The sequence below is a fragment of the Haemaphysalis longicornis genome, unplaced genomic scaffold, assembly GCF_048455015.1.
Source record: "Haemaphysalis longicornis isolate Haplotype H1 unplaced genomic scaffold, Haemaphysalis longicornis Haplotype H1 scaffold_16, whole genome shotgun sequence".
Classification (NCBI taxonomy): domain Eukaryota; kingdom Metazoa; phylum Arthropoda; class Arachnida; order Ixodida; family Ixodidae; genus Haemaphysalis; species Haemaphysalis longicornis.
The window spans coordinates 12,202,916-12,215,816 of NW_027526266.1; the positions used below are offsets into that span (position 1 = coordinate 12,202,916).

Below are 12,901 nucleotides of genomic sequence, written 5' to 3' on the forward strand. Positions count from 1 at the left end.
TGTATAGCATGGAAGCGGCAATAAGTTTTTATTGTTACGCCCACAATTGGGAGACCCATCGGGAATCTCAGAACGGCCGCAATAATTAACTTGTATGCCGTGGCTCGTAGCAAGCTCGATCTTTCCAGACTATGGGTTTGAGCCTTCAGAAAAATCATAAATATAAAAAAATCAGGAAGCCTCGATCTCCGGAATTCTATTTACAACATCACTTTCTATTGGTTTCATAGGTAGGATAACGCATTCTTACATTTGTGTGATGCCCTGAAACGGTAACACCAGGAAACGTTCCCGACATTTTTCAAAGAGCTTACAATATTTTTTTGTGTTCGAAAGGGTAACATAAAATTATTGAATTTTAACTAGCGCTGAGATATAAATGCAGCTGTTCTAACAGGTCTTTTGCGCACTGCTTTACAGTTAAATGACATTTTAGTTACTCTGAAGGCATATTTGATGAATAATGCTGTCGGACCACTTATTTAAGGCTTTCATCACGAGTGAACTTGCGAATTAAATTGCTAACGCACGCAGCACAATCAACATCTCATGTTTAGCTAGACTTACAAAGTGACGAGCACGTTTACAGTGCGGAGACCAAGCTTCTGGGATCTCACACTGAGCACAGATTTTCTGTAACAGATGCACTGTTTACCATTTGCGTTGTTTTTTAAATCCAGCAGGTGCCTAGAACAGCCAGATGTGTTTGCATTCTTGCGCAATGTCCCTTACGAACCATACAGGTGGCAAGTGAAGTTGCCCTGTTGCAGATGTAGTAAAACGTTTCCTTTCTATTTGTCCTTACGACAGCGCAACGGGTTCCCGGTAACTACTTTGTGTTGTAAACTGAACCTCGCTTATGTCTTGGCATTTAATTTGAGGATTGCCTAAAAAAGGCACAGATAAAAGTTTCTGTGCATTTCATTTTTTTTCTAGAGGGGGTAGAGGGGCTCAGCGAAAGTTTTAAGTGCAGCGAGAAAACGCATGTAACGTGAAAAGTCAAACGTTGGGTATTAGTATTACTTGCAATGGAAAGTATGGTAGGCATCGTGTTCTGTAGCGGTGAAAAAGCAGTGCTTCAAAGAGTAGACGCCAGTATTTTCAGAACTGATTAACCCCTTTTTTGGCCCGAGATTGTCCGGGGATTGTGGCTAGCCTTTTTCAAAATTGTATTGAAAGCGAGCATTGTGAAAAAAATATAAAATCCAGGGAGTCACGGCACACACCCTCCACACATGTGCGCACAAGCGTGCAATATATTACACGATTTTTGTTCTTCTTTAAATATGGACAAGGAGATTTAATTCGGGATTGGAAAATTGGATATATGAAAATGACACGAAATGCCACAGTACAGGAGCAAACTCACAAAAAAAATTATACCGAGGAATTCCCCGAAATACCTTTGTGGATCCACAGAAACGTATTTTAAAGAAATCGTAAAATTAGCAACACAGCTCGACTGTCCGAAAATGGTAATTTCGACAAGGTACGGGAAGAATTCGATCACACAGGCGCTTGCCGGTGTAAAATAAGCCCTCGGATGTGTATGGACGATAGAGCACGGGTCGTGTGGAGTGTAATTGTTTTTGTTTGTTTCTTCTATCTATAAGGACACAGCGCAATTTTACAAGGGCGTGGCGAATGCACGGGTATGCACAGGTCTTGCCGCTTCTTACCCGTTTCGTGTGTCCTTTATTCTTTTATTCTTTAGATAACCGCCACGCTGCCTTCAAAAAGCACCCTTTGACGTTCCCGAAACGGCAGACGACTGCACTTATCAATAAGAAAAGTGCGATGTGTGGAAGGAATGTTTATAACACGTTTCAGACTCAAACGGTGAACACGGAGAAGATATTTTGTGGAATTGAACCAGCGCATTAACCCGAAACGCCCGCTGAATATTGCATCCCTAGAGGAAATGCGCAAGCAGAGATAACTATGTCATTGCTTACTGCCACACAAGCACACAAATTGGTTGTTTTATCGCGTGCAGCTCGCGTCTTGCGCCGCGCCCAACCTGAAAGAGCAGAAGACGCGAGAGCGCCATCCGCACTATGAGCGGTTCGTTCCGCCGCCGCCAGGGGCCGACTCTTTTCGATCTTGGGGCGAATACATTTCAAGGCACTTGGCTCGACCGCGCCACATCGGCGCTCGTCCGCTGACCTTACATGGCGCGAGCCGCCAGGGCGCAGACGCGAGCAACCCAGCCAACGCTACGGGGTGACCAGGGTTATCCTAGAGACTCACCGTAAATCCTAGATAAATGCACTGACGCAATCAAGTTGACGCGGTGGGTGCCATGACACACGCTGCTGGGAAGCAACGGTCAGTTCAAGAACGCCCAAAAGTTGCTGAAAGGCATTCAGGTACCCGTGCGCTGCGTGTACGGAAGGCGATCTCTCGGTGGAAGGTTGCGCGCGAGGATCACCCTCGCTTACTAAGGGGGAGGGCGTCGTCAGCACCTTCTCGCCCTGAGTGGAGGGTTTTGATCCCACAACCTTGGAGATGAGTGCACCTCTTCAGTGTGCTTTGTTTTCGTCTTTAGCAGGCGCAAGCACAGTTCTCGTCGCATTGATTCTTGCTGCGTAGCGTCGCGCCCACCACAGAGCATTTCAGAAATGTTGTTTTTCCGCCTCAGGGGAACGGAGTTTGACATCATAGCGTTGACTGTTGTAAAATAAGCTTATAAACATATTTCGGTACGCTTGCGTTGGTACAGTTTTTTACTAATCGATTTACCTTCGGCCTCCGTATTGTTGGCACCCTCTATGTGCATGGATGTGCTATCACTGTAGAAGTTGTACTGAATGTAAGCTGGGAATTAATCCCTTATACTGAAAAACTAAGCATGCACTTGCAGTTGTAATCAGTTATTTATTACCCTGAAGTAATCGTAATTGTAATCGGTTACGGTTTTCAGTCACATGTAAAATCTGGTTTGTGATCACTGATTGCACTATCAACCAATTGTTTGCGTCTCTTCAAGGGCCTGGAACGTTCTCGATCAATGATTTCCGTCATTTCATTGTTCCTCGAAGTACAGCGGAAGCTCTAATTGTCAGCACGGAGCGTTAGTATGTGATTCACTCGCCACAACAAGCACGCGTTAACGTTTCTCGTTTTATTGTGCGGCTATTTTTAATAAACTGAAAATCAATTGAAGTTGTTTTAGCAACTGTAAAGACGTTTCTGTTCTGCTGCGGGAAATGAGCTAGTTGGTCGCATGGCCATTACTTTTTTTTCCTAAGTATACAGCTCTTTTGAGCCAAGTTTACCTTAAAAGGGGTGTCAGTAAGATTCTATCGAGGCAATATTTTGAATGAACCAAACTTGCATTTTGGCTTCATGGCTTCTTTAAAGAGGATATAGCATGAAGGTATTGCACTTTTAATTTCACGGGCGATAACCGGTGCTTTTGAAATCCCTCCTTTCGGGCAATACATTTTATTCAGTTTAAAAATATACCCCAAAAATACCCGTGAAATATCCAACGCATTCCTTGCTTCCAATGTTTATCCAGCGATTCGCAGGGCCAAGTCGAACATGAGCCAACCAACGTTCGCGTCTGGTGCAGCGCTTACTGCACAGATCTGAAAGGGCAAATATGTTGTATGTTTAGGAGACGTCCATGTGAGTTATGCATTCTACCAAACCAAAACTCTTCGTCATTTTAAAACAAACCGTTTTCTTCAAGCGGACAGGTTATTTCTTTTGTTCTGAATATTGAGGGCTGCGTAATTCTTGTTTCAAACCAGAATTCAGATTCCTTGCAACAAAAGAGAAGAATATTATTCTTGTTTAAAATGCAGGTAGTTTATTAGGTCAGAAAAGTGGGTTAATTTTCTTGAACAGAATTTCTCTCAGATCGATAGGCACATCGATGGCATTCTACAATCGCAGCGATGTGTAACAATGTTTTAAAACTCCCAGCCTAGTGAAACGTTCCGTATATACTATGTTATGGGAATAGCAGGTCATACAAAGTGTTACGCGCCCAGGCGTAATTAATCCAGTTAAGATTTTCAAAATCCAAATATTGATTGATTGATTGATTGTGGGGTTTAACGCGCCGGCGCAACGCAGGCGATGAGGCTCGCCGTAGTGGAGGGCTCCGGATTAATTTTGACCACCTGGGGATCTTTATCCTGCGCCGAAATCTCGTACACACGGGCGTTTTTGCTTTTCGCCTCCATCAGAAAAGCGGCCGCCGCGGCCGGGAATCGAACCCGCGACCTCGTGCTCAGCAGCTCAACGCCTTAGCCACTGAGCCACCGCGGCGGGTTCAAAATCCAAATAATCAAATCGTTCGTCATTACACAAACGTTTGACAGAGTTGTCATATTTCAGTCTTAATTAAAGCGTTAAATACAGCACCGCGTGTTTTCCGTATGCTTCTTGTATACGGAATTCATACATGCTTTGACAGCGTTACTGGCGGTCGGTGTTAAACCGGTGTCAAAATTTTTTACGCAACACCATACTTTATTATCATGTGTTGCGGACACATCTCTCTTGTTTTCGTTCCGGCAGTGTGTCAGCAAAAGCAAAAATATTGATTTCCCATAAAACCGTATATACGGAACGTTTCAAAAGGGAACCACTTTGTATAGTACAGCGGAACCCGGATGATACGTCCCCGGGACTTACGACGACCCGCTTCTTACGACTCATCACCGGAATCCCTGGCAAAGTCCCCGTAAAAACAATGCATTAAAACCCCGATTATAAAACGCTCGGGTGCACGCGGTCCGCTTCATACGACGGACCCAAGAGTAGATAATCTGGAAGTTTTTTCAATATTTTGTACCGCTTCGCCGCCTCGTCCCGACCTTTCATTTTGCTTAACCCTCGTTTGAGCTGCTTGATGCGCAAATATCCGCGTGCGGTCCGGATCACTTGCTGAACAGACGCAAGCAATGAGGCGTGTACTCGTGAGGGGGAGTTGACCTTTGACGGCCCCACGCGGCAGCAGTACGCCATCGCGCCAACCGCGAGACGTCGTAGTTCAGGTGGCAAGCGGAACGAGAATATGAAGCTCCCGTCGAGCTGCCGACGAAAGCGAAAACACACACGACACAACCCCACGGTAATAACCGAACACCCGCTTTCTCCGTTCGCTCGATCCAAGTTTCTTCCTTTCACGACGCTCTCTCTCTCCCTATAACTCTGCTCTCAGCTTATCAGTGTCTTTCAAAGCCGGGTTGTCACTCCGCTTCTTTCTTTGCTAGGGAACCTCAATTCACGCCCTTCCGCCGCAAGGGTAGAGACACGTATACGTTGGCACCGCCATTTTGGGTCACTCTCTGGCCGCCGCAGTAATTCACTGCAGCAAGACCGAACTGTACTTTTCGCTGCAACACGGTTTATTCTCCAAGTTGAAGCATGTTATCTACTTCTTGTTCCTGATTCTTGTGGGAAACGCAAACAGCCATGCGTTGAGCACTTCGATCCAATAGCGACGGCACGGGATCTTTCAAAGAGTGTCTCCGGCCTGTAAGGAATCTCCGCCTTGTGTTATAGTTCGTTCTTCTTGGCCTTGGCAGTCTCACACCTGCACCGTCTCACAGTCCAACGTCGCTTTTTCCCCTCTCAATTTGCTGGAACACGTCGGCCTTATTTCGTGCGCGCAAGGTGCGGGGCTGGCGGGATATAGGTTGTATTCACTGCAGGTACACATGCAGGCTACCTGCTAGTGCACCGTTACTGGCTTACGTCCGGCTCCGCAGGATGGCGACACTTGTCCGTGCTATGGACATGATTTGTGTTGGGCGTTCGAAACTCTATCCCACCGAACGCAAAGTAACGCACCGAACACAAAGTAATGCCTCGACTCCAGTGTGAGTGCGATTAATAACTTCCTTGTTAACATCACCGTTGAGAAGCGTGTTGAAACGGAGCAGAGGACACACGCCAGTGTTTTTTTTAGTCGTCGTGCTGGCGCAGTGGCCCAAGCCGCGCCATGTCCGTGGCCCCTTCTGGGGTGGCGATGCGAAGAAATTGACAGCTAAACTTTCCAGTGAATAAAACCTATAAATAGCGCCAGACGGAACGCGCGGCGCTTGACTGGCGGACTAGCTCGGGCGCTGTGGAGAGAAACGGCGCAGAACATAGGCGTTTCTTTTTTTTTGAAACTTAGGATTTTAGCTAGAGGTCGGCCAATCACGCGAGAACGCGCTGAATATGGTAGTTTAAATAGGTTCTTAGCGAATCTTTTGCGTGAGAGCGTCTACTATGCCGGCATTTACCCGCACCCCTGTCGTATGACACCCCGCTCATACGACGCTTTGTCGTGGTCCCTTGAAAGTCGTATTATCTGGGTTCCACTGTAGTAGAAGACGCATGCGAGATATAAATATGTGCGGCCGTAATGAAATTCCCTGTGCATTTTTATTAAAAAGCAGACCACGGCCTCATTAAGTATTTTCAGCTACAGCAGACACTCATGCGTGCACCGAACTTACTGGTGATGAGGCGGTACTTCATAGTAACCGGTATGCGAGATTAAATAACGCTGTCATTTGTTTAGCGCAAAAGTACAATAATATGTTCTTACGACGTCAACTGCTTCAGCATTTCGCATGCTTAAAAGGTTAAAACGGAGATTTAATCACTGCGTAGCCACTTACCATTATTTTCTCGATGTATTTTTTCATCTCTAAAGAATACATTGGGTGGTCTCCCTGTTCAAAATAAGAAGGGGGTATCACACAAAAATTGAAATAAAATGTTACCCTACTTAGAAACCACTATTGCATCAAGAAAACAACCTCTTGCTAGTAAATCTGCTCAAAATAAACAAATCGTTCATGCAAAACCTTTTACAAAATTGTACCTATGTTATCGGCTTGTATTTCTGCTCTAGCAGCTGCTATAGCTACAGACGTCTGTGGTCAAACCAGCAGTTTTATGGTGAAATGGAACTTAAAAATCTGTGCACGTTTATTACAGGCGGTGTCGTTAACTAATTGACCTAACGGGATTATTTATTCTTTGATATGCTGGGGAATAATTTAGCGCCCCGTATAGAGTACCTGCGCGTTCGTTTTTGGGAATCGCGGCATTGTTTGTGCAATACCTAGGACCGACAGCAATCCAGCACAAATAGGGATAAAACAAGGTTAGGAAACAGTCATGCAATCGCGAAGGTCAGGCTCCTCTTTCAAGCGCGTGATTCTTTCCAAGAGATTTTACAGGTACGCATATTCAATCCAGTATGCACGTCCCAACCGTGCGTATTTTTTTTTGAATAAACAGAAACTAAGACTTACCTTTGCCTTGTGCTGCATGTATCGATAACAAAGGCACGTAGATCTCTTGTGAATATTATGGGTACTAACTAATCAACCTCGCTTATTTTAACTGGGCTATTATGCATCACGCGTCTCCGTCATCGAAAGCACTACTTAATTTTAAGTTTAATTTCAACCTTCATCTGGTAGTATCCGATGCAACGCGCATTCCAGGAAGTACTGGTAATATTCTTGACCTCGTTCTTCGTATTGACCATTTTCAAAGCGACAAAATCGAGATAAGCAAGTTGAAGGGATATCTAATCATAAAATACCTGTATGTAGGTTGCTACTTGATTGCAAATGATAGTTTAACCTATCACAGTAACCACTATAAATTTTCAGAAAGTCAACAACGAAAGTATTGAAACATATCTCGTGCGTGACTTTCAGCTATTTTATTGAAATGGCCTAAGTCTACAAACGTAAAGTTGTTATCGTTCCAGTTTAAGGTCATTGTGTTGCACTGTATAAATAATTGTATACCTGCGAAAAACAAAAAAACACCTATCCGAGAAAGCTCATGGATAAATCGAGAAGTCATCCATGCGAGGCATCAAGGAAAAAGGTTACGCCGTGTGGCGCGGATGAGAATGAGAATGCAATTTTTTTCTGTTTCACAAAGAGAAGCAGGAAGGCTAATTTTAACTTGAGCTCAGTAAAGTTCCGTGTATGTCTCCTCAGAAATGCACCTGGGTAAAGCAGTCAAGCCCACTTTAAAGGAATTAGGTGTTTAGCGTTTTATATAAAGACATTGGGACTTATCCAGGTATATGGATGCCAACTGAAGCATGCGGCGCTTTGTATGGACAGTGGAATCTCACGATAAGAGGTCTGCTTCACTACTCGCACACACGCATTGCTTGGAACACATTTCTCCACGTGCCATGTAAGCATTCTGACATCAAACTAGGAAGGCCCTAAAACGCCTTTTTGAACTTCAATATGATTCCAGAAGAAGAAAGTGTTGAAAGAAAGAAGTACTGTCCCTGAAGATCCAATCCTGGCCACCCACTGACAAACTATCGCAGACTTGTTTCTTTTTCACCCAACCTGTAGCTATTGATACCTGATCAAATTTTTCAAAGGTGGAATCAAGGAGGGGCAATGCCGAATAGAAAAATTCTTGAGTTTCCCTCCGGCGTTTCCCCAATTCTGCAGCAATTTGCACTCCCTTATTTAAGGTCTCTTCTACCTGAAAACACGGCGCCCTCAACAAACACTTTCATGACGCTCCTCCCCTAACCCCTTCAAGTTTTAGTCTAATTTTTATAACTGTGGACAAACAATTTAGCGACAAAGGTGGAATTTCTCAGTGCACCAAACGTTTCGTTACCTAATCATCATTTTTGTCGCTATCCTTGCGCGTGCCTCCTACCAGAGAAGTTAAATTGGCTCAACTTCTCTTTCGTGAGTATCCAGAGACACACTAATGCCAATATGAGGAGAGGATATAAATAACAGTAGAGAAATGTAGGGCTAGGTTTCGCTTATACGATCATAAGTAGAGGTAGGGATGCATGGCATAGAATTCTTTAACTCCCCGCATGAAGTTGCAAATTTTTGGATTGAAGATAAGAGAATAAAGGACGGTTAACAAGCCAGGAAATAGTCATTGCTCTTTTTTTTATTCTGTGGGAGGATTTAGTATTATTTGTATGCGCTTGGTAAACCCCTCCAGGTTATTTAGTTAAAGTTATAAGCTGTTGCTGGTAATTAGGCCCAAAAAATCAGTTGTTCTCGCTGCGTAAAATGCGAAATTTGCATCATGCTTGAGAGACCAAAGAAGACTGATCCCACATTTTATAACAACCGACACCAGCTGCACAGGCGAAGGACTCAGCCAAGGCTGGCATTTTTAAAAGGTTAGCATTGTGTTTGAAAAGTGCATACGTATCTCAATAGGGACACCGTAAAAGAGGAGTAGCAAAAACAATTGTAAATTTCTCCCTGAACACCATTAATTATCCTTTCTAAAGAGTTTTGAAATAGTCCGGTGGAAATGCATCTGGACCTTGGTCATGAACGTTTGGTGACTACCGTACAGGGAAATGTAAAAATATGATATAAAGCCGCAAAGAATAAAACCCGTGTGAGCGTAAGTAATGAAGTTCTGTAGAAATAGAACAGTGTACACGTTCTCGAAAACAAACTTCTCTTTCGTCGACTGCAAAAAACAAAGCGAAAATTGGCGAAGCTTCTTAACCAACCTGTTTTTGCACAACAACCAAATTAACTAACCCAACAAGTCGGCTTTCTTTTCAGAAGCTGTTTGTGAATGCCCTGTAGGATGGGGGTGGGGTCGTCCTCACGGCGTGCGTCGAAATAGAAAGTTCATCAGTGAAGGTTTTACATGCAGGTATCTGAACTAAATGCACGGATGGGACTGCAATGTAGTGTTTTACGTACCCAGACTTCCCACAACCTTGCTCGCCCGCAGGGAAGTAAAATCTGAAACAAAATATATTCTTGTTGCTCTTTAAAGAGATAACCACATTCTATGCTGCCAAGTTTACTTGCATTTCATGCGAGTAAAAGATTTCCGTGTTAGAATAACGCTGACATGACTTCAGTGCAAAGTTCACCCGAGTATGTTTTATAATTAAGGAAAAAGAGAATCGTGATGCGGCCCGTACTAGCACGTATGACGGATTGTGGGCAGCTGTGCGATTCACAGAGGCCTACAAAAGCAAACGAAAGTGAAACAAGGTTTAAAAGCTTGCACAAAGAGACATTTTTGCATAAAATGTAATGCTCAATATTTTGTAGCAGCGAGAATGGACTAAACAATGAAAATTACGAAAGTAGACGTAAACACAGAAGCACCAGTGCATAGAGCTGTTGCTGGCTGCGCGCACAATTCTCTTGTTACAGGTGCACGGAGGTCCGGCGCTCTGCGGTTGTCTCACACGACATTGTCTAATTGGCGTACTCTAAATTGTCTTACGTGACCCTGATTATCGAGCGTACCGCATGTTTCAGAACCGATTACTTCCGATCATAACAAAAACAAGCCAGGTGGAGATAAGGCCAGAAACAAAGCGAGGGCGGTAAGCGGTGCTACGCAGTATGGTGGCGCCATCTAGGAGGACAGACGGTAAACAAGACGTTCCCATTCCTCTGCATACCAAAAGCGTACTAACGTTCGCGTACTAACATTCCTAAGCTTCTGTATGTACTCCTTGATAATAGGCAACGATTATTGAAGAGCTGCCCCGGTTAAGTAATCATCGAAGATGCCACGAAACACACGAGTAGGCGGGGCATGCAAAGTTTAACTTAAATTGATGGAAATCTCAGTGAATATATGCTGACGGACATGCTCTGCGGGGAAGGGGGGGCCTATGAAAGGCCAAATTTTAAATGCGAATGCATTTCTTAGTCGGGGGTTGTCGTGCGGTGTGTGCCGGCGTCCGCACGCAGGTGTTATCTCTCCGCGCCCCTAGCAACAGCTGTGGCGCGCCTAGCAACCGGAGCAGGTGGTAGCTCGGGTGGGAGTAGCGGAGGGCAAGGGGAGAGGAGGAGCGCGCTCGGGCGTGTGAGGGCACTCGCATCGCGGAGCTCGGCGGAGAGAGCTCGCGCGCGGGGCGGGCGTGTTGCGCGGGTCTCTCTCTCCTCTCCGCGTACCCTCTCTCCGCTCGCTGCGCTCGGAAAAATATATATAAATGCAGTGGAGCGCGCGCCTCTCTCCGTGACTGCTTGCCGCAGCGCACTCATCGGTGCACCCAATGCATTCGCATTTCCGCACGATCCCCTTCGGGGAGGTGGGGGGAGTTCTTTTCGAATAACACTAACTTGTTCTTTGAATGCATAAACCTATCGCGGTTTTACTTTTAGGAATTTCATGTTGCGAACTTTTACTGCGAAGTAAATTGTGCGCTTTTAGAGATTTTCAACATGTAAGCGATGTTATGTTGGAATGCGTTATGCCGACCAATATTCCTCACAGTACACAGCGAGTATTTTTAGGATTTGCCTTAAGCCAACGCGCAGGCGGTGACAAGAAGTTTTCGAAATTATATCCTTCACAAACGGGAAAGGCCCAAAAGGTGATATCAATGCCTAGGCACCGCTTCAGGCTTGGAATTTAGGAAATATACACGTTTTAGGCTTTAGGAGCAGAACTTGGCTGAATTATCACTGAGATAAAGCTTTCAGGTGATAAAAAGCTTAGCTTCACTACTGGAGCGAGACTGTCAGAACAGAAGAGCTTGCTGTCCCCCTTCCTTCGTCGCAGACCCAGATATTGCAATTCCTATAAATTTTTGAACCTGTTGCTGAAAGTTCTCCGTGACTTTAAGGCCGGATAGTTTTGCCCGCAAGCTTTCACATCTCTCCCAAAGTGGACCACATTAGCACGTGCTAGAAACCGCGGGAACCGGCATCGCTGACTCGGCGTCGGTAGCGCGAACTCGACGTCTGTGTTTCCCACTTCAGTCGCAAACGCACTTGAACTGGAAAGCAGAACAGAACGTGAGAGATGACACCAAGAATGCGGGGCCGACAGTGTTCTGCATGGTCCAGCTACCCGGCGCCAGGCGCTCCTCACAAGGCGGACGCTCACGCGCGCTTGGTACTTTTTCTAGATATTTCGTTTTGGCAAGCTTTTAACGGGGCGTAAGCACACGCACAATCCTGGACGACGTTGCGTGCTCTTTAAGAGCCGCACGCTCGCGCGAGATAGGGCAAAGTTTTCCCGTAAAGCTTCGCAACGGAATAAAATGAATATACAGCCCAGATGTGAAAGCTGGTAAAAAAAAAAACATTTTCTGGCCAGAACTCAGCCAATTATTCTTTTCATTTAGATTCATTGTTATACTTCGCTTTGTTTTTAACAGCAGAAAGTGTTCGGCTTTATGCACAAAAAAATGGAAAATTATTCAAGCAAATAAACCTATAATCAACACTTCTTAGCACACTTCAACATGGATTTATTACAACAACTTTAATTTTTTGCTTCCCTATATCTTTAATCATTAAGTGGTATTACCGTTGCCTAAAAAACACAAGAGCATACGTTTCAGCAAGCTAGAGCTACTGAAGTGCACTTTCAAGCGGTTGGAACATTCCTATTGGTTTTGTAGCAAGGTTTTATACCTGTATGTGTGCTTTTAGATGCGAAGTGTACCATTTTTTTCCAAATCTTTACCTGTACATCCACCGACTGGAGCTTTTCTGCACATTCTTGGCCAATATCGCAAAGGCTGGAAAGAAACTGAAAAAAAGCGAAAAATCTGAGTTTCCACGCGTGCAATTTGGGAAACAACTTTTGGCACTTCCACCAATTCTTACACTTCTCCTCGGTCTGCTCTGTGCACTGAAAGAGGACTAAACCCGATGATTTTTTTATCTCTTTTTTTCTTGTATAGAGCCACTTCTGGCTGTCCCAAATAAAACTAAGGATCAGAACGTGACCAAAGGCCCTGAAATCCATCTATAATTGCGAATTTTAGCTTCGGAAGTTGGCTGATAATGATTTCAGACACTTTTAATGTTCTTTCACAACCCGACCCAACTAATCCTCATTCTTCTTTACTTGTGATCTGTTGTACCGACATCGACTGGTCAATTGTTTTGAAATAGTTTTGTCTAATTTTTGTGTAAATATG

At 44.6% G+C, this 12,901-nt stretch overlaps 1 protein-coding gene across 1 annotated transcript in view; it reads right to left on the reverse strand.

Moving 5' to 3' along the window:
* Nucleotides 1-3,469: 3,469 nt before the first annotated feature.
* LOC144166104 (uncharacterized) overlaps nt 3,470-12,901 on the reverse strand; it is a 30,481-nt gene continuing 21,049 nt past the window's right edge. The window contains exons 3-6 of the mRNA XM_077695736.1: nt 12,442-12,507; nt 9,702-9,743; nt 6,630-6,683; nt 3,470-3,593 (exon numbers count right to left, since the gene is read on the reverse strand). Coding sequence (XP_077551862.1) covers nt 3,516-3,593; nt 6,630-6,683; nt 9,702-9,743; nt 12,442-12,507 — 240 coding nt within the window. The 3' untranslated portion in view covers nt 3,470-3,515. The remainder of the gene's footprint in view (nt 3,594-6,629; nt 6,684-9,701; nt 9,744-12,441; nt 12,508-12,901) is intronic.